Source organism: Rhincodon typus, chromosome 5 (genome assembly GCF_021869965.1).
Source record: "Rhincodon typus isolate 14 chromosome 5, sRhiTyp1.1, whole genome shotgun sequence".
Classification (NCBI taxonomy): Eukaryota; Metazoa; Chordata; class Chondrichthyes; order Orectolobiformes; family Rhincodontidae; genus Rhincodon; species Rhincodon typus.
The window spans coordinates 20826640-20851704 of record NC_063336.1 but is presented as its reverse complement, the minus strand read 5'-3'; the positions used below and the strand labels follow the sequence as shown (position 1 = coordinate 20851704).

Below are 25065 nucleotides of genomic sequence, written 5' to 3'. Positions count from 1 at the left end.
TCCAGATTTTCCCTTGCTCCCATCTTGAATAATGTTACCACATTGGCTGTCCTCCAGTCCTCTGGCACCTTTCTGTGACCAAAGAGAAATTGAAAATTATCAGTGCACCTATTTCCTCCTTTGCCTCACTCAACAGCCTATGTTACATTTCACCTGGCCCTGGAGATTTTTCTACTTTTACACCTGCCAGACAATTCAGAACTTTCTGTCTGTCTTTACTAATTTCATCAATTATTATCACATTCTTCCTGATTTCTATACCCATATGGTCTCAGTAGTGAACACCCATAAAGTATTCATTTAGAACCCTACCTACATCCTCCAGCTCCATGCACAAATTATTACTGTTGTCCTTAACAAGCACTGCTCTTTTCCTAGTTATTCTTTTGCCCCTAATGTACTTATAAAATAACTGAGGATTTTCCTTAATGTTACCTGCTAGTATCCTTTCATGCTTCCTTTTCTTTGTCCTAATTTTCTTTAAAAATGCCCCTGACACTCCATACTCTTGTAGCACCTCTGCTGTTTTGAGCCCTCGGTGCCTGCCATAAGCCTCTCTGTATCCAATCCTGTACATCTCCCAATATCCACGTTTCACTTGATTTGTTGGTCCCACCTTTTATATTATTGGAACATGTTCGCAATATACTCTCCCCATTTCCTCCTTGAATGCCTCTTACTGCTCTGACACAGATTTACCAAAAAGTATCTGCTCCCAGTCCACTCTGGCTAAATAATACCTATTGTTATTAAAATCGGCCTTCCCACAGTTTGGACCTTTGATTTCAGGCCCATTCTTGTCCTTTTCCAAAACAATCTTGAATCTGATAGAAATGCAGTTGCTGTCTGCAAAATGCTCCTCCTCTGATACTTCAACCACTTGCCCAGCATCATTACCTAAAATTAAATCCAGGACTGTCCTCTCTCTTGTAAGGCCTTTTATATAGTGGCTTAAAAAGCTGTCTGAGTGCAATTTAAGAATTCCTTGCACCTCTCAAACTCTCTAAACCTTTCACAGTATGACTACCCCAGTTAATGTTGGGCAAGTTGAAATCCCCTACTAGCCCTACCCTATTATTTTTACACTTCGCTGAAATTTGCCCACATATCTGCTCTTCTATTTCTCTTGGACTGTTGGTGGGCCTATAGTACACACTCAGCAATGTGATTGGTTCTTTCGGTTTTTAAGTTCTACTCATATGGCTTTATTTAAGGAGCCTTCTAAGATGTCAACTCTCTGTACTGCTGTATTTGATTCCCTGACTGATATTGCTATACCCATCTCTTCTTTTACCTCCTTGCCTGGTTCACCTGAAGACCTTCGATTCTGGAATATTGATCTGCCAATCCTGCCCCTCTTTCAACCATTAACATCACACCCACGTGTTGATTTGTGCCCTCAACACATCTGCCTTGTCAGACTGTGAGCATTGAAATAAATAGCATCCAACCTTACCAAACTCCCTTGTGCCTTAACTGGCCTAGAATGTCTATGCCTTCCTGACTCACTTGCTGTCTCTTCAAACTTTGGCTATGCATACCCCACTGCTGAACCTTCTCCCAAACCCTTACCAAGTTAGTATAAACCCTGCCTATGCTGAAAAAAAATTATTTTTGATACAATGTACGTCTTAAAGATGACTGAAACATAAAAGGGTCCTTGACAACACGAAGCAGAGAAAAGTGGACGTATGGAAAAAAAATGAAAATAATAAAGGAGCCTCGAACCTGGAATGGATGAAGTCTGCTATACTAGATATGGCACATCATTCTTCAATGAGAATATTGAACCAAGAGTGGCATTGATTACACAGCAGCTGGAATATGTACTGCTACGAACAGATAGAAAAGTGTTTCTACTTGTATCTTTATTTGAAAAAGTACTGACATTTGAAGGAGGTTTGTTATGGTAACAGAACAAGACTAGGCTAAAAGAGGCATTTGAAATCATTTGATGGTGGAAACACAAATCTGACGACATAAGGAAGCCCACCTGAACCTCTGAATCAAACAAAATACAACTCTGGAGCTACCCAGCCTTAGTGGAGACATACTGATGGAGTATGTTTATCTGCAAACTTTTTACATCCCACCACCCCCAAATTCAATATATTTTGTCATGAACTTTTTGTTTTTAAGAAGTGTGCATAATGCATTAAGTAACAAACATAATTACACAAGAACTTTGTTTGGTGAATTCATAATTTTAGAAAGACAATCAGGTCTTTAGGTTTTGTTTAAATATTTGCATGATATTTATGAATGAAGGATTTTTATTGTCAAATATCTTGAAGATACAGTGAAAAGTGTTTTGTCGCCACACTCTGGCACGATTTTGTGTTACAAACAGAATAAAAAGAAATTACTTAAATAAGAGCTCATTGTCTGTTCAAATTGGGTCTCAAGCATGGCTCCAGGGCTTCTGCAAGGTGTCTGGGAAGTGTTCTGGTCATCAAGGAGTCCCACTCCGAAACAGCAATGATGACGCCGATGTCCCAGGAGACCATGCCTCTGCTGCCATCCAACACTGCTGAGTCCAGGCTCCAGGCCTACTGTTGCCAGGAGTCCCCAATCCAGGCACTACCACTACCAAGAGTCCAGGCCCAGGCCTACCACTGCCAACATTCCACACTCTGGGCCTACCGATGCTAGGAGATCTGCTCCAGGCACTGCTAGCACCAAGAGTCCAAGCTCCAGGCACTGTCACCACCGCCAAGAGTCTTGATCTACGCTGCCGACACTGCAGCCACCACCCCAACGACACTACCCCGGCCTTGAAGATGAGGAAAGAAAAAGATGCCAAAAATACTTGGGGAAAAGGATGGAGAAAAGGATGCTGCTGGCCTGGAGCAGACGGGCTGTGATGAGCCCGAACACAACCTCCAGTGCTGCCATCTTGTAAAAGATTTACTAAAGGTAGCAGGCTTTTGCTCCACAGACATTTTTCCCAGATGCAAATTCAGTAAAGCCCAAAAGAAAAAAAAAAGTACAAATGAAGCAAGTAGAAAACGAGATGGTGAAAGGTTTAAAACCTAAAGTGGTTAAAGGGTTGCATTCCTGGCTGAATCATATTCAGGTAAACAACTCAACCACAGGAGATGAAACCTAATACTGTAAAGGCAGAGAGAAAACAATTGAAGGAATGCAAACTTACATTACATACTGAACAGATGTTTGATCATACTATTTTTCTAATCAACCTATTCAGAGATGTTATTACACACCTCCGGTGCAGGTGGGACTTGAACCTTGGCCTTCTAGTTCAGCGTTAGGGACTCTACCACTGTGCCACAAAAGATCCAACATCAAATACCCCTTCTCTGGGTGGTCTTGAACCGCCAACCTTTCGGTTAACAGCCGGTCGCATTGACCAATTGCATCACTGATACTGGCTTCTGTTCTACTTATACTATTCAATTTAATTTGTTGAATGAATTGCCAAAATGAAAGTTGTTAATTTGCTATTCGTGCCAGCACTAGACAATTATGGTATACAAACTATTTTTGAAAAGCGACTGAATGATCTCCAGTAATAAATCTATAACCTTTTATTATATTTGTGCTAGTTTTGGTTACATTTGAGGTTTTATACAGCTGCTTATTTGATCAACAGTTAATATATGTAAGCAATAATAAAAAAAACTTTGTTAATTAGACAGTTGAGAAAAAAAGAACAAAAGCTCAGATAGTCTTGGGGAGGATATGATGCCGAGTAGAAACTTGAAAACTCCAGCAATGGGGATAGCTGCTGATCAAATTTAAGGATGGAACCTCTGTTTTCTCTTAGTTCTGGTTTCTGTTTTTTGTCAGGCACAGGGCCAGATTGACAGGCCAGTTTACTGCTGCCAAAAAAAAACATCAGAGAAGTGTGGTGGGAACTTTGTGCAGTTGGCCAATCATGGCAAAAGATTGGTTTGTGGAGTCAGGTGAGCAGAGCAGGGTGAATGGGTCTCTCAGTCTTCCTGGCCCAGAAACAATACTACGAACAACAACGAACTGCTGGGTGCAGCTACTCCCACCTTCTTCTCACTGCCAGGCTTCTAAGCCCGGAGAAACCTAACAGCTCAGTGCTAAATTTAGATCACTGCCAAAATATCAGTAATGGAGCTTCACTCCTTCATTGGTCAGAACATTTGAGTACAGAAGTTGGGACATCATGTTGCGGTACAGGACATTGGTGAGGCCATTTTTAGAATACTGCAAACAATTCTAGCCTCCTCGCTACAGGAAAGATGTCATTAAACTTGAAAGGGTACAGAAAAGATTTACAAGGATGTTGCCAGATCAGAGGGTTTGAGCTATAGAGAGGGGCTGAATAGGAATGTAGGAATGTTGGAATGTTGGAGGCTGAAGCGTGACCTAAAGGGTGAAACTTTTCTGCTCCTCTGATGCTGCCTGGCCTGCTGTGTTCCTCCAGGTCCACACTGCATTATCTCTGACTCCAGCATCTGCAGTTCTTACTATTCCAAAACTAGAGGGCATAGCTTTAAGCTGAGAGGGGAAAGATTTAAAAAGGATCCAATAGATAACTTTTTCATACACATATATGTGTATATGGAATGAACTGCCAGAGGAAGTGGTGGAGGCAAGTACAATTACAAAATTTAAAAGGCATCTGGATAGGTTTAGAGGGATATGGGCCAAATGCTGGCAAATGGGACTAGATTGGGATTTCTGGTTGGCATGAATGAATTGGACCGAAGGGTCTGTTTCCATGCTATATGACTCTATAATTCCAAAGAAATAATATTTGTCACAACCTCAAAATTCCAGATGTTGTTAATTTATTGATAATTTGGGAAAGAAAATAGGGTTGTGATGACATGTCAACCTGAAATATTTACTACTTTTCTCATTAGATGCTGTCTAATATGCAAGTTTTTTTTTTTACTAACCTTTTTTGTTTATTTCAGATTTAAGGCATATTATTAATAATGCAAAAGTAAAATGATAATAAATAAATGTCTGATTCAATAAGGTAGGGTATTAATGGCTGATTCAACCAGACAGATTTAAGGAAGATACTTTATACATTAGCAATGTGGTTTTAAGTTTGTGGTTTTGCAGTAAATACAGTTGATGCAATGTATTTTAGAAACATTGTTGGATACTTAGAGAATGTTTTAGTGCTGTACTGCATCATTTTTAGTTACATAATTGGATCTGACTGAAGTTCACAAGTTTGCGATAGATGAGTCGATAGTAACATTCATGTCAAGAACCTCAGCAGGTCTGGCAGCATCTGTGGAGAGAGAGAAATCGAATTAACGTTTTGAGTTAATTCAGTTTCCCTCCCTATAGACGGCCCTTTTTTTTTCTAATTTCGTATTTCCCAGATCCGCTGTATTTTTGTTTTCATAACATATCAGGCAAACTTTACACTGACACTGTTCAGTATGACACAAAATATTGGTGGTGGAGGATTACATTCAGTCAGCTTTATCAGAAACTCTGGTGTTAACTGGCTCAGGTCAAGATCCCAATGAAAACAAACTGCTGTCTCCCAATAAGGGGTATGTTAAAGAAAACAACGAGAAAAACTTGTTTTTAAATGGTGCCTTTTGCACCCTTTGATACCCAAAGTGCTTCATATTTAGTTAATTATTTCTGAAGTCTAATTAATACAGCTATGTCTAACTCAAGCATCTACTCAATACACAGTGTCAGCTATTATCAATTGGCAAGTTCTGAAGCATTGCTTATGCCCTCAACCTTATGACTTGAAACTTGTGTTGCTATTATTTAGCCAAATCGATGAGTTTGAGTACGTGGAATTATGCAGTACATATGACATTTCAAGAAAAAGAGCTAATTTTCAAAATTTCAAATCAAACTTAAACACCAAAATTGATAAATAGTAGCTTAATGTTTTGGTAATGTTGCTTGAGCAACAGATGGTGCCCCAGAACCCGTGCCTGCATTTAAGTACAGTGAGGATATGTTGCATTCTTCTAAGCAGTCAGACATACAAATAAACAACGCAAAACCTCATTACTCAATGCCAGTTAATATTATGCATTCAAGTTTTGAAGTGTTGCTTGAAAGCCACTGTCTGACATTGTTTCGAGTGATGCAACCATTGAGTCGAATTGAGGAGGTTGATTACATGTGGAATATTTTTAATTCCATAAATGAGTTTATTATCAAAGTTATTTTATATGTTAGAAATAAAATCACAAAAGGGTATAATTGTCCTTTTCCCAAGTGAAACAGATGTTTGTATTTAATATATGTGTAGAAATAAAGAGTTGCCTATAGTGGTGTGACTATTAGCTGACTGCCAAATTCTTTTATTAATTAAAATGTGTTTTGCATTTTCCAGTTATTGAATTATGTTCTTTGTATTAATTACATCCTTTACCAAAGTTCCAAGTCATTACATAAACTAATAACTGATGGCAGAGCAGATTAAATTATATCCAGAACAATTTAAGGGTTTTGTTATATAATAAACATTTGAGATCGTTCCCCTTCGTATAAGTATTGAATCACAACCGCATCATGCCATTTCTTCTACTTAAGAAATTGTAATTTCCAGTAAAACTGGGATCATCAACAATCACCATGACACAATTAGAAACATTACAAATTTGTAGTCAACATTTGAGCTTTGCAAATGAGTTATAATCATTTATGTATATTACATACTTTCGCTATGGTTATAGCATTATCTGGCTGTATACTTATGACTAGTTGTCGAGTCCAAAGCTATGCAGTTTAATAACAATTGACTCATATGTCATGTAAAACAATATAAATATCATGACCATTTTTATTAAATAGTCTCCAATTTTTTTGGGGATAGAATCCCATGAAGTTATTCCATTTTTCTGAATTAGAGAATCTGCATCATGCCAACAGGTCATTCGGCCCATCTGGTTAACTTCAGTGTTTGTAGTCCAGATGAGCCTCCCTCACTCTGATTAATCTCTTTTCTCATTCGTATCTATCAAGCATAGCTCACCTCTCCATTCCCAACTTAATATACTGAATGTTGTTCATTTCAAACATTCTAGTAAGTTCTATAACTTCAACAACTTTGTAAGGAAACTTCTCTGAAACAATCTGATTTAATAGTCTTATTTTTTATGTCTCTTTGTTCACACTCTCCAAAAAGTGGGAATAACATGATAAAAGTTGGTCTGGGCTAATTTTCTGAGGCAGTGCAAAGCCAAGATGCCTTAGATTGATTGAATGTTGCCTTGCCAATTTTGTGAAGAGGTGAAATAAAAGGCAGTAATTAAAGAAAAAATAACATATGGAGGAAGGCAAAAAGCCCATCTGGTAAAGGAATATTTTCTCTCATGTTGAAATTTTTCACTGTAATTTTTAATTCCCCTCAAGATGTTGTTAATGCCTACAAACTGCAGAGAAGGCCGTCTCCAATTACTATTTTTTTTAATGCACAGAGTAGGATGTCCAAAATAATGGGAATAGCTTTAGAACAGCTTTTTTCTTTAGAAAGTTTCATGATTAATTTACCTGTACTTTGTTTATAAACTTCAAATGCTTTTATAATGTGTTCTATACTGACATTACCCTTCTAAGTCACGAAACATGGTAAGTACTAGTAGCTAAGAGCTCAGTCAAAAAACAACATGGACCATGCTCGTGAAGATGCAGTGGCTTCCTCATTCTTAGACTCGCCAACATTTAGCACTTATTTCATAGGAAGTCAGCTCATCAAGTGGGCAGGGACAAATTCAAGTGGAATTCTCTAATACTGCAGCTGCAGCCCCACTCCATCTCCCTCAACATCTTGCATTTCTCCAAAAATAAAACAGATTGCCCAGAAAGAACTTTATAAATTACTGTATAACTTTTTTGAAAGTCTTTAAAAAGCTATGGCAATATGTTCAGTTACTGATACATTTTGAAAATTCAATGACTGAATGCAAATAGATAGACTACATATTAATCCATACATTATAAACAGACCTTTTAGCAGCATCTTTTAGCAGTATCTTAGATAAAAGGCTTTTCTTCCTAAATGCTATTTCCAGAATGACTAACATCAAGAAAGGCAGCTGGGTCAATTTTAGATTTAATAAATTTAGGATAGCACGCTCTATTACTTTAATTAATGTCAGTTAAAATAGATTGCTGAAAAACACACTAGTAAAATAATATTTGAAGCAAACATTTTGAATTATTATGTGGTCAATACAACAGGAACCAGAACTACATCATAAAAACATTAGAAAGGTCTCTCGATTTAGGTGCAATGTAGTCACTTGAAAAGCTAATTTCAAACAAATTTTGATTTATTATTAAATACAGCAAATACCAGGAAAACTGTTATTTTTGTATCACTTGCAGTTAAATAGGTAATGCAATGTCTTCTAATCAGTAGTTTTCACAGATGAACACAATGTGCAGGCAAAATAGTACATTCAACCAAAAAGAAGTCTTATTTAAAATATTAATATTGGAGTAAGGCAAGTCACCACAACGTATCAATGACTTCTATTTATTACAGGCAGTCCATTTACTCATGATGGAATATTAGTGCATATGGTTGTTTAAACAGTACTAATTTAGGCAATGCTTTCTACAAGGGCGTGTTGTCTCTTCACATCTGAAACAACTATAGTGCAAGACCTAGCTTACAAATAGCATTTCTAATGTGCTTTACAGTACAAATCAGAGCTGCTCTTCAACTTTGGGTACAAATATTTTCTCTCAAAGTCCAGTGCACTCAGACAAAGCACAAGATTCTGAAAATGGGATCTGTAGAATTGCACAGTGACCCATTTGTAATACTTAGTGGTTTGTTTTTGTTCTATAAACATACAAAACAAATCTCTCCACAGAACTGTGACCAACACGAAAACACCTAGCTTGAATATTAAAAAATGATGCAAGGTGAAATGAACCAAAAATGATTCTCCATCTCAGGAAACTATCAAGTGTACCAGTTAATGCTGTAGTCTTACAAATACAAAAACAACATTCCCCCCCCCCCCCCCCCCCCATCCCCACCAACCCCCTGAACTATGAAATGTGGATGCATTCCTATGGAGTGCCACAATGAATGTCAATACCAAACTCCACAGTGCACAACTTAGTCAGGTGCATTATTCCAGCCAGTCCACCTCATCAAATTCAGAATCATCCTCAGAGTCACTGTACTCCACTGCAATACGTCGAGAGAGAATGGTTGCCACATCATTTCCAACTTGTTCATGTTTTGCCTCCTGTTCACGTTGCTCTTCCACCTTGCGAAGTTGAATGCCTAAGCATAAGATACAGAAGACTTTTCAAATATTTAATTATGCCAAAAATGTATTTTTCTATAAAACAAAAGTTTCCATTAGATGAGGATGCTGTGTACTTTGAAACTACTGAAGAAAGCTTTACTCTTCAACAGTGATTTTGTCTAGTCTAGAACATAAACTTCCTCTACAGCATTTATAACATTAACATTTCAGACACACAATTTGATAGTATATTGTTATTGCAAAATGATAATATTTTCCATCTGAATGAAGATTGTTGCTTATGTTTGTGCAAACCCATGTTCAAGATACAATCAACATGCCAGGCTTCACACACACCACTATATATATTTAAATATAAAATGAAGAGAAAAAAACACCATTGTACCCATAAACTTGAATGTAGTAATATTTTGTTTTTGAGGTTTCCCACAAATAACAGAAATCCTCGTGGCCATTAATTAGGGTAAAAACAAGTACACAAACTGCCATGCTGGCTCACATTGCGTGCGGTATAGTCAACTGCCATCTAACTATTGTTCCTGCTAAGTAGCATCTGTGCACTACTTTGCAGCAGCCCAAAAGGTATTACACAAACATTGTTTTCTGATAAAATTAAAGGGACTGTATGCTGAAAAAGCTGGCTATGCAAAGCAGCAACATTTTAAGGGCAGCATTATTTCCAACACTTGGATATACCACCATCCCATCCCTGACACATGCACAGAGTAGCCAGTCGAATTAATGAGCAATCATTTTTGATCATCTTGATTGAGAGAAGCAGCACAAAAGTACAATTACAAATCAACACATCAACTAAAACATTGCTTTGCACAAATTAGGAATGAAGATAACAGAGTAAAGATCTTCAATTGAAGCACAGTCCTCCAGCAACAGTCAAAATCTCAAAACAGTGAATAATATCTTGAAAGATAAACCCTTTTACTTGTGTATTGTGCCACTTGGAATCTGGAAAGCAAACTGGCATTGTGTACTATTCTGCAATTTGACCTATTTTTAAAATAGGAAGGTGAATAAATATTTAATATTGCTGAAAAGAGACTCGTGGTGCTAACGTTTTCATCTTCTATTTATCAGAACAAATGCAAAAATGCTAAATTTCAAATGATCACAATAATACATACAGGAAAAAGGCATGTTGACTGCTTGCCATGTTGATTTTGATTAGGTGAGACGATGCCAGTGGAGAAAGCAATGCAGAACTTTAGACTGCCAATACTTGAGTGATTCAAAAACGGCACAAGCCTTGAACATATTCCTCTTATTTACAGGTAACACCACTGAATGTATGCATCTTCTAGCAACTGTGTAAACGAGCCATATTATGATAGGAACTAATCATCTTAAATTACTTTTAGTTGACCTACTGGTGCACTCAGGATTGTTCAGTAACGCTGCCCAGTCATGGAATCAAATTTTACAGTAGATGTTCTGCTTGGACTTTAGCAAACATGGACTGGTTGAGTTCTGAGCTCTGCTTATTCTAAACAGGTAGATGTTGTTTGGTACGAGTCAGTCATTGGACAGACAGCCTACAAAACTCACATCACATCAGCACTGAAACTTGTACATGATGTTGCTCAATTGTATAGCAGCCAGCATTTTGGACTGACAGCAGTCTCATACCAGCAGGAACCGACGCCCGTATCATTACCGTCCAGTAGCAGTGTGAAACAGCTTGTATAACCTGTTTTTCAAATTTTTGAACAAATATTTACAATTATCAAAATATGTGCACCAAACAATTCTTTAAAACAGTTTGATGCAGCTTTTGAAAGCACATTCATTCTTGGTTTCGTATTACAGAAAGGATGCAGGAAGACAAGAGGAAGGCAATAAGTTAATTTCTGAATTTAGACAGCTGGTGTTAGAAGGAAAGAAGAAGGAGTGAGAAGCCATAAATGATATCTTTAATATTTTAAAATATATGGAAGAGAGATCCAGAAAAGTGCTCTTCAAAGATCAAAAAGGACAGGGTTTAACATTAAAAACATGAAAGTACATTCAAGGATCTTGTGTAAACAACCCCGATATGATGGGTGAACATGGCTTTGAGATAGTTAAGATAGGAGCAACAGAGTTTTGGATGAGCACAGGTTTATTTTGCATAGCAGCCAGGAGAGTATTAGAATAATCAAGTCTAAAAGTAACAAGGCATGGATAAGGGCTGCAGCAGATGTGCTGAGGCATGGTCAAACTAAGTCACAATAATGGAAGTAGAAGTAGGTAAGCTTACGGTATGTTCAGAACAGCTTAGAGTCAGAGATGTACAGCACAGAGACAGACCTTTCAGTCCAACTCCTTCATGCTGATATCCTAGATAAATCTAGTCACATTTTGCCAGCGTTTGGCCCTTATCCATCTAAACCCTTCTTATTCATATACCCATCCAGATGCCTTTTAAATTTTGTAATTGTACCAGCCTCCACCACTTCCTTTGGCAGCTCATTCCATACATGCACCACACTCTGCATGAAAAAGTTACCCCTTAGGTGCCTTTTAAATCTTTCCTCTCTCACCTTTAACCTATGCCTTCAAGTTTTGGAATTCAATACCCTGGGAAAAGACCTTGTCTATTTACCCTATCCATGCCCCTCATGATTTTATAAACCTCTAAATTCACCCCTCAGCCTTTGACGTTTCAAGGAAAGTAGCCCTATCCTATTCAGCCTCTTCCTATAGCTCAAACCCTCCAAATCTGTCAACATACTTGTAAATCTTTTTTTGAATCCTTTCAAATTTCACAACAGCCTTCCTATTAGCAGGGTGATTAGAATTTCACACAGTATTCCAAAAGTGACTTAACCAATACCTTTTACAGCCGCAAGGTGACCTACCAACTCCTATACTCAATGCACTGTCCAATAAAGGCAAGCACACCAAATGCCTTCTTTACCATCCTATTACCTGCGATTCCACTTTCAAGGAACTATGCTCACAGTAAAATACAATTCTAAAGTTGTGAATGGTCTGAATCTTCATCAGACAGCTGCTAGAGATACAGATGAAAAGAGGGATCAGGAAACAATTTATGGCAGAGCCCAAAGACAACTGCCTCAAGTCTTCCCAATATTAAATGGAGGAAGGCTCTGATTATCAAATATTGGACAAGCAGAATGTTAAATAAGACAGTGGAAGAATCAGAAAATTTGGTGGGTATTAGAGCTGAGGTTTGTCAGTGTTCACATGTAACCTGATGTGCTTTAGGACAAAGCCACCATGAGTAGCATGCAGATAAAAAAAAAATCAAAGATGCCAAAGACACTACTAGATGACCACATATATAAAAGTCAATATAAAGAGACTTGGCTATTTATATACTTTTCCAAATATACTGACATTGTGGTACATTTTCAAAATACTGTAAATATGTCAATTTCACCTGGGAGTATATGGACTTACCCTTGCGAATTGCTTCAAGCAAAACACTTCGAGCATCACTGATCACTGGCAGAGAAGATGGATGCCGCTTGGCTTCAGATCCTGGATGTGCTTGGGAAGGAGATGATGGTGGGACCGAGGGAACAGGAGGTCTAGTGCCAAAAGATGGTGGAGGAGGGGGCCCAGGAGGTGGTGGGACAGGTCCTCCGAGAAGTGGAGAAAAGGATCGTGGTCCAGGTGGGGGAGGTGGTGGTGGTGGTGGAGGTGGCGGTGGCGGAGGAAGTCCCTGTCCTTCATTTGTCTGAGCTGGAAAGGTTGTCATCATATCAATCCCAGGTGCTGTGACAGAAACTGGAAGGGAAGGTTTTATTAATGGAGGGGCCACAGGAGGAGCAGCTGGATGAAGTACTCCAGGGGCAATCTGAAGAGGTGTAGCTGGCGGAACAGATACCATTGGCTGTGGCAGTGGAGGAGCAATTGGAGGTGTTGAGTTGATGGTTGCTTTGACTGAGGCTCCTGACACAGTAGCAGGAAGAGGTGGTGGTGGTGGTGGCAGTGGGGGAGGGGGAGGTGGAATAGCAGGACTCACAAAAACTGTTGCTTTGCTTGTCGCTGGTGACCTAAGTCGATGATCTATTACATCAGAGTTGGAACTGGAAAGAAAACCCAACATATTTTCAGCACAAATATCCATGACAATTAAAGCAGATATACAAAGGAAAAGGTAATTTACTCAATTTGTCAAATACACAAATATCTATCAACTGAGGAGAAAAGTCAGGAATAAAACAAAGCAATGAAGTTGATTGGTGACATCAACTAAAGCTTGTAAAGAATAAAGGTTCTATCTGCAGTAATGCAAATAGAATGAATGAAAGTTTCCATGAAACTGCCATTCATTGGGAAATAACCTTATGCTTCCAAATAAACATTCCAGTCAATGTAAGGTGGTGAATGTTAATGCTACCAGGTGAACAAAATAGTAAACTTGTTGAGATAGCACTAGAAAGGCTAGCCCTGTTCTAAGAAGTTGGATTAAGGATGAAATACAGAAGTACAAGATTAACAGTGTTAAAATTTTAGATCTGAATGGCTCTCATTTCTGACATCTTCTTCCTATCCAAGTCACACTGGTACAGGTTGAACAAGATTTCAATAGAGGATAGGTAGGCAGACTGATTGAAGTAGGATCTGAAAAGCATTAGCTTACAACTTAACAACAAAATGGAACGAGAATACATTCATATATTCATTCATATTCAGTGCCTGTATGAAAATTGACATGACATCATGCTTTCACATCATGTTGCCAATGACAGACTGTAGATATGAAATAGGAATGGAGGTCAGGGATAGATTCATGGGGGACATCACAGCCAATAGTTCAGTGCCAGGAAGGGAAGCCACCGAGTGTAAACAGTGGAAAGCTTAATATCACTATGGGTTACAATCAGGTTTAATTCTGAAATCAGGTTTTCAAAAATAAATAACTCAACAGTGAAGTTTCGTTACCTAAAAGCCGGTGGTACAGCCTTCATGTCAACTGCTGTTTGTACTGGTGGAGGCGGGGGTGGCTCATGTGGTCTTGAAACGAACAATTTGTCACTCATTCCACTGGGATGTTCACTAATGTGTCTAAAAGGTACTGTGGACTGTACAAAGTGGTCAAGATGGTCATCTGGGTGATCAACACAGGGTTCCATCCTCAAAGGAAAAGCAAAATTATTACTACAAGATTATTTTCTTATATACGCACCATCAGTTAGTAATTCATTATTCACAGATTGACCAATTAACAGATCTGTCAATGTTTTTATAAAAAAAGCAAATAAGTCTTGATAATAAAAAATGCATTTCATGCTATTGGGATGGGCAGGAAATAATGAAACATCCTCAGAATCATGGAGCACAAAACAAGGGTAATTCATCTCATTGAGCTTATTGCAGAATCACAGGGGTGTTGCGGCACAAAAGGAGGTCATTCAACCCGCAGTACCTGCACCAACTCTTCAAGTGAGCATTATTAAACTCGCGCCAAACTCCTGCTATTCCCCCCATACCATGTACAGTATTTCTACCCAAACAACATCCAAGGCCCTTCTGAATGCCTCAGTTGAACCTGCTGCTTTCACACTTCCAGGCAGTGCATTCCATACCCTAATTACTTGGGTGTGTGAAAAAGATTTTTTTTTAATATAATCACTCATTTGCTTATTTTGTAAATCATTGGAAATCTGTGCCTTCTAGCTCTTGATCCCCTGATGAACAAGAACAACTTCACATGATCTATCTATCCAGCCTATGATGATGATGAAAAACTCTTTCAGATCTCCTCTTATCCTTTTTCTCCCTAAGGGGAACAACATCTTCAATCTATCCTCGTAACACATTTCTCATGCCTGGAACCATACTTGTAAATCGTTTCTGCGTTCTCTCCAATGCATTCACATCCTTCCTATAATACGATACTCAGAATTGGACAATACTCCAGCGGAGCTCTAATAAGCGATTTATGTTGGCTTGTTTGAAACAGTCATCCAGTTACTTTTTCCATAGTACTGAAATTGTTTTCTTTTCAAATATGGATTCAATAGTAAATATAGTAATATTTCCAAAAGGATTTGGATACGGCTTGATGGCACAGGCAATGCTGTACATAACAAACCATCATTCAAAGAAACACTAATGGTGTACTCACAACATACACACAAAAAAAGTGATTTTCATTCAGAAGTAGCTTTGCCATAACATTAACAGGTTTCAGTACTTTAACCTGTATTCTATTTTGCTTAACATATCGCAATCAAAATCTACAGTACAATACCGTAGACATACCTACTTTTTGCTATATTTTGATTTATACAAAAATATGCAAATTTCACACATGGATTCCAATTATTCAAAGTAGCATTGAAACTAACCTTGGTTCAGGATACACTGGTGGTCCGTTGATATTATCTCTGTGTTTCTGTGGAAAATCTCCATCAACTGCAAGCTCTAAACCTGGTGCCTGTTTCTCCCATACTTTTCGTCTATCCTGAGGCGCTCTAGGCACTTTGTCCGGTTCTCGATTACGATCTATTGGTTTCTGCTACAAAGGAAATTTGGAGACTGAGTGATACTTAGAAAATTGTAGAATTAGGTCACATATGTATTAGAGAGAAGTCTGACAGTATTGCATTCAAAAATGATCGAGAAGTGATCCAGTTCTGGTGAAAAGTCTTCGACCTAATGCACTAACTTCATTTCTCACCCCAGATGCGACATGACCCGGTGAGTATTCTTGCATTTATAGATTTTATTTCAAATTTCCAGTATCCTTAGCTTTGCAAAGAGATTCAGCGGTATAAGGATGAGGTACATAGGGCAGCACGGCGGTTCAGTGGTTAGTACTGCTGCCCCACAGCGCCAGGAACTCAGGTTCAATTCCACCCTTGAGCGACTGTCTATGTGGAGTTTGCACATTCTCCCCATGTCTGCGTGGGTTTCCTCTGGGTGCTCCGGTTTCCTCCCACAATCCAAAGATGTGCAGGCTAGGTGGATTGGCCATGATAAATTGCCCAGAGTGTTCAGGGATGTGTAGATTAGATGGGTTATAGAGGGATGGGTCTGGGTAGGATGCTCTGAGGGTCAGTGTGGACGTGTTGGGCCGAAGGGCCTGTTTCCACAGTGTAGAGATTCTATTTTATTCATATCTATTTTAAGTACAAGTTTGTAAAAGAATTTGGCATGGGTGTGCACACGGAAGGCTATTTCACTTAAACCAAAAATCTATAGATGTATATTATAAAGGAGGAAAAGAGCAATGAGGTTCTTATACCACACAAACTGAGAGATGAAATAATATGATGGTCTTGAATTGGATAAATTGAACTCATGTTCATGTGTCCTGCAAACACAGATGACTGTACAGTTTCTGCCTGTATACATTCTGAGAAGATATTTGAATAAATGCAAGTTCTGTGTTAGAAAGTAAAAATTAAATGAAAAATAACCTTTTGCTTCCGTTCCTTCCTCTTATCTTCAGTGTCTTGGAGCATTTTCTCTTTCCACAAATCAAAGAAGTATGATGGATTTGTGTAGAATTTTAAGCCATCTTTACCGTCATCTCTGCAGCAACACAATATTCAGAATTAATGTTATTTTTTTTCCATTTGTTGAATAAATATGTGACCCATTTAAGCTATGCATTAAGCAGTTATTCAGAATAGACAAATAGCATTTTATAGCTTCAAGCACACTTTTACTAAAAGAATCAAAGGAATTTACAGCATTTGAGGCCATTCTTCAGCTAATTGGACATATTTTGGATGTCAAGAAGCTACTTAGACCAGCCTCACTTTCCAGCTCTTGATCCATAATATCACTTTAAACAAATACCTGTCCAAATTATTTTTAAATATCGAAGGTTTCTATTTTCCGAACTGTTTCAGACAGTGAATTCTCAGAATGCAGCTAAAACCAGAACACAAAATTAAGAGTTAGGTAGGTACAGGAAGTTGGCGAGGTGTTGCTCCTTTTATAATTTTGTCAGCCATCAGAACAGCATGCGTCGAAAAACTGCACAAGACAGGACAGAGAGCCAATAGGAGTACAGCAGTGTAAACATCCTTTCCCACTCCTCCAACCATCTTCTGAGAAAATTAAAAAGTGACAACACAGGGAAATGGGTAAATGATTAGTTGGTGAATATTTTGCTCATTCATCTTTTAAAATCCAGACTACTTGTAGGGTTTTGAGAGTGCACTTTTGGCAAAGTTTGCTAGCAATGATAAAGCTTATTAGGAGAACAGGATTTATTAATTATAAAACTCATTAAAAAAAACTTAAGATACAATGAAGATGGCAGGGCAGATGATGTGTTGTGACTGCAGGACGTGGGTGCTTCTAGACGCTGGTGAGTTCCAGTTCAGAGACATCTTCAGTAAGAGTCTGCAGCTGCAAGAACTTTGACTCAAAGTTTATGAGTTGGAGGCCAAGTGCAGACACTGTGATGCATCAGAGAAAGGGAAAACTGCCTGGATGCTTTATTCTCATAGGTGGTCACACCACTTCAGATAGGATTTTCTGCCTGGGTCAGTGGTCAAGCCAGGTGAGAAAGAGTCAGGTATGGAACTCTGAATGGAGGTGGAAGGCCACAGCCTTTAAAATTTCGGACACACTAGAGGTTCCTGCAGCCTGTTTGTATGAAAATGTTAGCTGCAGGATAAATGGGAGAATTGACCATTGTAGAATGGTACAGGAAACCATTCAAGCAGGGCAGTGTTAATCAGATTGTGGTGGCAGTAGTGGACAGCATAGTCAGTGCAATAAGTCTGGTTCACTGCAGCCAGGAGCAAGTATCCAGATGGTTTTATTGCCTGCCTACAGTACAGGACACCTGCTTTGGGTTGGAGAGGGACTTGCAGAAGGATGCACAAGGATCAAGTTGACATGATCCATGTAGGTATCAACAACATAGGTAGAGTTAGGAAATAGCTTCTGCTGGGAGTGTCTGAGCAAATAGGTGCTAAATTTAAAAAACAGATTCTTGAGCCATAAGCAAATTGGCATTGGATAAAGAAAATTACAGAGATGAATCTGTAATTCAAGAACTGGTCTGGTGGAAAGGGCTTTTAATTACTGGGATGCTGAGACCAGGGCTGAGGGAAGTGGGAGCAATAACATTGGGATAGTCTCCATCTAAACAGTGCTGGGACCAGTGTTCCAAGTAAATTGCATAACTAGGGCTGTAAGGAGGACTTTTAAATTGTGGGGAGAACAAATCAAGTGAAGGGCATTATGGTAAAGCAAAGGGAAACACAAGCAAAGCAATTTTGGTGATGATAACCACAGTCTTATAGGAAGGGATACAGCATAAAAACACAAGAGTGCATCAGCAGATATGGTCAGAAATAGTAAAAACTATATAAAATATAAAGAGCTAAAGGACCTGTACCTCAATGTATGCACCAATCATAACAAAAGGGATGTATATTATCAAGGTGGAGAGGGTTCAGGAGAGATTTACCAGGATGTTGCTGGGTGTGAAAGGTTTGAGTTATAAAGAAGGGCTGGAAAGGCTGGGACTTTTTTCACTGGAGTGTAGGAGATTGAGAGCTGACCTGATAGAAGTTTATAAAATAATGAGGGGTATAGATAGAGATAATGCTAATTGTCTTTTCTCTAGAATGGTCCCAGGTTGCCAGCTGGCTCACTGCAGTTTCAACTGTCTGGAAGAACAGCCAGCAATGCAGAAAGAAGGTCAATAACCTCTCAGCTCTGCCATCATCTCTATTACCACATGCTCACTCCATCTTTGCTACTGCATGCAGATCTCACCAAGATTCATGTTCTACCACTTGCATAACTGCATGCAACTGTTTCTTCATTCACTTTTACCCACTCAATTCCCCCCACTCCACTAACCTTGCATGGCATCTTTCTCACTTGCTCAGGACACCTCACACCTTTGTCCCACCTGCACCAGCAGTAATAGTTGTACCACCCATTTCATCTTAATCAATCCCTCCTTTACTTGCCAGGAGAAAACAATAGGGGGGAAAGAGTCAAGATGGATGGTGGGGTGCCTTTTGGCTCTCCAGCTCCTGCTAGGTGAGGATCCTGACCCTGACAAACCAGAAAGGCTGAGTGACCATGTCCATGCCCATGCCCATGGACTGATATCAGAGGGTGTCCTTGATGTACTCTACTGGGTGAGATGCCTTGACTGAGGGCTACTTTCCATGGATTTTGAGATATGGCTGTTGTTTGAAGTTCATGCACTGTTTCCAAATATGGCGCAGGTTTGAGATTGACTTAGTATGGTGCTGTACAGCAACATGTCCATCCCTGTAACTAAGGACTGCTGACAAAAATAATAATATTCCTGGCCTCGAGTTTGCACTAAAAAGCAAGTTAAGACAGAGGTACTGGGCCTCTAAGCATCGGAGGGTAATAAAAGAAATGGCAAGATAGTAGACGTATTGGCTATAGCTTCCAAAATTCTTTAGATTTCAGAAACGTCTCAAATGAATTTCAAATGTCACACTTTCATTCATTCAAGCAAGCACAGTAGCAAGAAATAAACTAAAGGTCAGTTAGCTTAACATCTATGATAGAAAAGGTGTGAGAATCCATTATTAAGGAGGTTAAAGCAGTGTATTTAGAAAATGAAGATGCAATCAGGCAGAGCCAACATGGCTTTGTGAAGATAGTGTTTCATTAATCTAGAAGAATTTTTTGATAAAGTAACATTCATGATGGATACAAGGAAACCAATAGTTGTGGATTTTGACAATGCATTTGACAAGGTTTCAAAGGTTACTGTGCAAGTAACAGCACATAGTATGGAGACGACATATTAGCACCGATAAGGGATGGGTTCACTAACAGGCGTTTATCAGGTTTGAAAGCTGTTACTTGTGGAGAGCCATAACACCAGTACTAGGTCCTCAACAATTGACTATCTATTTCAGTGATTTGGATGAGGGGACTGACTATATGGTAACTAAATTTGCTACTAAGGAAAGGAAGTTAAGAAGAGGAGGTGGGCAGATTCACCATTATGCTATTGAGATTAAAAGGTTCAATTACAAAAACGAATAGCTTAAAATTTGATTTATATTACCTTGCATTTAGAAGGCAGGAAGGTGATCTATTGGAGGACCCCAAAATGGTTACAGGTCAGCTCAGATCAAGGGATTGTAATTGTAAAATTAGAACTAGGCTAATGATGAGTGAAATTAATATGTTACACTAACGATAGTGGAAATTTGGAACACTCCCAAAATGTTGCAGATGCTGGGTCAGTTGAAACATTCAAGACAGACTGATGGATTTCCATTGGGTAAAAGTTGTGTGTGTTTTGGAACAACAGTGAATAAATGGAATGGCGGTATAAATCAGCTAACTGAAGGGGAAATAGGTTTGAGGGGCAAAATAGCCTACTCCTCTCCCTGAATTCACAATACAAGTGACATTTATTATGGCAACTGATATACTTAGTTTTGGACAGATTATTTAATGTGGTTTGATTGCTCCAATATTTGCACTCTAGCATGAAATCTGTCAGTCAAAGCAACTGGAGCACTAATATGAATATTGAAGAAGATTAGCTCAGGCTTGGTGCTTTTGGCAGTCTATTAACATTAATATATGTTCTTAGATGATCACTGAACCTATGTAGTAGAGGTTTGTCTGCACCTCTGGACATGGATCTTGTGAAGAATAAAAGGTGTTTAAACAAATCTTAAAGAGAAAATGTTTGCACCAACTATCTGGGAGATTTAAGCAAATAGCAGAGGCAAGATTTTCTCAGACCAATAAGAGAAAATGATAAATTTATTGTAAAGGAGAATGAGAAAATGACAGCAAATACAAAGCTTCCTAGTTGGGCCATCTGCTGAAGGCTGAACAAAACCTGTATGTGATTATGGAATCATCTGTTTCCTCAGTCACTTTCTGCCATCTAGTGGTTGAAATTTAACAATATACATTCAACACATTTCAAATTTTTCGCATTTTGGAATTAGTTCAATATAGTCGTATCAGTTTGAGACATTTGTACAAGAGTTCCCCACATTCTGTCTAATCTTCCTCAGTTTTTAAGTGTAGTTCACCTTCTGCAATATGCTACTTTCATTGTTTTATTATCTATTTGGTGTGTACTGGGAAAAGTGAGCATCACTATGAAACTTAAGGGGTTTTACATTGTTGTGTGATCTATGCAATATAAAAGCCTTCTTCTTGGGCCAAATTCATTTTCAGCGCAGTGCAATAGTTTTCAAAATAGAGTGCTTGCATGGGGCAATCTTCAAATAACAACAGTTACTATGCTAACTCCTGAAAGACTTTGTTACTTGTGGATAAACAATGCTATCATTGCTGAAAACGACTTTTATTCTGAGTCAGCAACTGAAGGACAAATTTAAGATATCCATCAAAGGAACAAAGGAAAAGTTACAAGAGAATATGTTTAAATGGAAGTTACGAGAAATTGACTAACCTACCTAATATAACACCTTGTATTTGTACAGCACCTTTAACACAATAAAACTTCTGGAAGCATTTCAAAGGAGCACAATGTAACAAAATTTGATGTTAAGCCACCAAATCGAAAGTGTCTTCCAGTTTGGACAGTTGTCAGGAACGTGCGTATGTGACTGGTAAGGCAGGCAAGGGATTAAGAATGTAGAAGTGGAGAAGTGTCAGTCCTTGCAATGGTTTCAGAGGTTGAAGGTTCTTGCAGCCTGAATGAATAAAGCAGCAGCTACAGTGTGCATGACTAAAATGGCTGTGGCACAGGAACACATTCGAGTAGGTGTCTTGTGGGATACAGTGGCTGCAGCAGACAGTACAGTTTGTGGGATAGCTTTCCGCAGCACAGTGAGAATCCAGAAGGCAGTGTTGCTTCTCCAAACTAAGGTACAGGACATCTACTCCGGGATGGAGAAGAACTTGTAGTGGGAGAGTGGGAATCCAGTTGCCATGATCAACATGTGTAACTATGACACAGGTAGATGGGGAGGCAATGGCCTAGTGGTATTACCGCTGGACTGTTAATCCAGAGATGTGGATAACATTCTGGGGACCAAGGTTCGAATCCCGCCACAGCAGATGGTGGAATTTAAATTCAATAAATATCTGGAATTAAGAATCTAATGATGACCATGAATCCATTGTCGATTGTTGGGAAAAACCCATCTGGTTCACTAATGTCCTTACCTGGTCTGGTCTACAGGTGACTCCAGACCACAGCAATGTGATTGACTCTGAACTGCCCTCTGGGCCATTAAGAATGGACAATAAATGCTGCCTAGTCAGCGATGTCCTCATCCCGTTAAAGGAATAAAATAAGACTAGGAAAGATGCTCTGATGAGGGAGAATGAGCAGCTAGGAGATAAAGTAAAAAGCAGAACCTAAAATTATAAGCTTTAGATCATTACCTAAGTCACAAGCAAATTGGTATAGGATAAACAAAATTAGATAATTTCATAGAATCCCTACAGTGTGGAAACAGGCCCTTTGGCTCAACAAGTCCACACCGAACCTCAGAGCATCCCACCCAGACTCATCCCCCTATAACCCACCTAATCTACACATCCCTATGGGCAATATACCATGGTCAATTCACCTACCCTGCACATCTTTGGACTGTGGGAGGAAACCGGAGCACCCGGTGGAAATCCACGCAGATGCAGGGAGAATGTTCAAACTCCACACAGACAGTCGCTCGAGGGTGTTATCGAACCCGGGTCCCTGGCGCTGAGGCAGAAGTGCTAACCACTGTGCCACCATAATTTATGCATGGTTAAACAATTCTTCTTGGAGAAATAGACTTTGATTCATGGAACACTGGCATCAGTGTTGGGGAAAGTCAGAGCTGTACATTGGGACAGAATGTATCCAAACAATTGTAGGTCACATATTCTGGCAAGTCACATTACTAGGGCTGTCGAGAGGGCTTTAATCTAAATAACGGAGCAAAGGGAGGATATTGGAGTCATCCAAAAATGTGGATTCCAGAAATGCACACAATATTCTAGCTGTGGCCCAAACATCACATTATACAGTTCCATCATAACCTCCCTGTGCTTAAACTCAGCTAACAAATGTAAGTATTGCATATCCCTTTCTTAACCACTTTATCTACTTGCTTCGTTACCTTAATGGACCAGTAGACATGCACACCAAGGTCCTGGTAATCCTCCGTTATTCCCAGGATCTTACCACTGATCACGTACTCCCTTGCCTTGTTTATCCTGGTCAAGTAACATCACCTCACATTTATCTGGATTAAATTCCATTTGTCACGGATCAATCATCTGACCAGCCTGTCTATACCTCCAATAACGTAAGGCTATCCTCCTCACTATTTATCATCCCACCAATTTTTATATCACTCGTGAACTTACTGATCAACCTTCCTACATTCAAGTCAAACTTCTTTTTATATACAAATGGCATGGATCCCAACAGTGATCCACCTGCCTCCAGTCACAAAAACATCCCTTAAACATTACACTCCGCTTCCTGCCACTCGGCCAATTCTGGATCCAACGAGCCAAATTTCTTTGGATTCCATGGGCTCGTAACTTCACTATCAGTCTCCCATGCAGGACCTTGTCAAAAGCCTGCTAGAATCCAAGTGGACAATGTCAAATATATTTCCTTACCTATACTCTAGTCACATCTTCGAAAAATTCAGTTAAGTTGGTCAGATATAATGTTCTTCTAACGAAAGCATGCTGATTTTTCTTCATCTCTGCCTTTCAAAGCGCAGATTCATTCTGTCGCTCAGAATTGCTTCCAATAGTTGCCCCATCAAGGTTAGACTGACTAACCTGTAGTTTTGTGGTTTATACCTTCCTCCCTAAAGGTATCACATTGGCTGTCCTGCACTCCTCTGACACCTTTTCTGTGGCCAGAGAGGAATTGAAAATTATTACCAGTGCTCCTACTATTTACTCCCTTGCCGCACTCAATAGCCTAGGCTATTGTAAGCTAAAGAGAGAGGACAAGATTTTAAAAAAATAGCAAGTTAGCATTCAAGGAAATTATAATCAGAGCATGGCAGGAAGGGACACAGCACATAAAGAAGTGTGCTAGCAGAAAAGGCTACATGTTGCAAAGACGGTAAAAAGACAAATATAAAGACTCTGTTCAGTATTCATAAGATTCATAATAAAATGGAAGTACTGACAGCTTCAATAGATACAGATATGTACGATCTGATCACCAACAGAGACATGGCTCTAAAGGTGAGAAAGGCTGGAACTCAAAGGCACACGAACTTGAAAGGGCAGGAAACCAGGACGAGTTGGATAAAAATGATCTAAATTAAAATTTATCCTCCACAGGTTTGATAAATAAATAGGGTTTGATCCATAAAATATACTGAGGATCAATAAGTGAAAGGTACATTTTTATCGATGATAAATAAACAACACTATTTACTAAAGATGCCAGGTTCAATCCACAAGTTAACAGACTGATTTCGAAGCTTCTGTTAACATTGTCTATAAGTGGCTGTAGTTTGACCAAAATGATTTTTGGTTCTGAAGACCATGAATTTAAATAGATTTATTTTACATTTCAATCTAGCATTGGTAAAAAGCTAAACTTTAAAAAAAATCTATGCTTACTAAAAATGCTTAGGTTTTTAGAACTGCTGAATTTTCTGTATATGATGCAGCTTAGATCTGGGTCTTTCTGGAAATGGGAACTTAACACCATCCAATGTAAACTGCAAGCATTGCTACATGAGATTTTGTATGGAATAAATACAAAGTAAAGCTCCTGCTATACTGCCCAAATGAACTTTTGATCTTGAATCATGAAAAAGCACTTTCTAGTACACTATTGTAATGTCTCAGTTTCCCATAAAAACTATCTGTAAAGATCAATTTTTAAAACTATTATCTTTATATTTGGATTGGGGGCCAAAATCAGAAAAGGAAATTG

The 25065-nt window shown here is 38.8% G+C and overlaps 1 protein-coding gene across 4 annotated transcripts in view; it reads right to left on the bottom strand.

The window, feature by feature from the left end:
- Nucleotides 1-8246: 8246 nt before the first annotated feature.
- The window catches only part of wasf1 (WASP family member 1), a 102794-nt gene continuing 85975 nt past the window's right edge, over nt 8247-25065 (bottom strand). For 3 of the 4 annotated variants that reach the window (XM_048596815.1, XM_048596814.1, XM_048596813.1), the window contains exons 5-9: nt 16616-16730; nt 15542-15711; nt 14133-14324; nt 12642-13273; nt 8247-9235 (exon numbers count right to left, since the gene is read on the bottom strand). In XM_048596815.1, the coding sequence (XP_048452772.1) occupies nt 9078-9235; nt 12642-13273; nt 14133-14324; nt 15542-15711; nt 16616-16730 (1267 nt within the window). In that variant the 3' untranslated portion in view covers nt 8247-9077. The remainder of the gene's footprint in view (nt 9236-12641; nt 13274-14132; nt 14325-15541; nt 15712-16615; nt 16731-25065) is intronic. The other variant, XM_048596816.1, reaches the window with a different exon arrangement.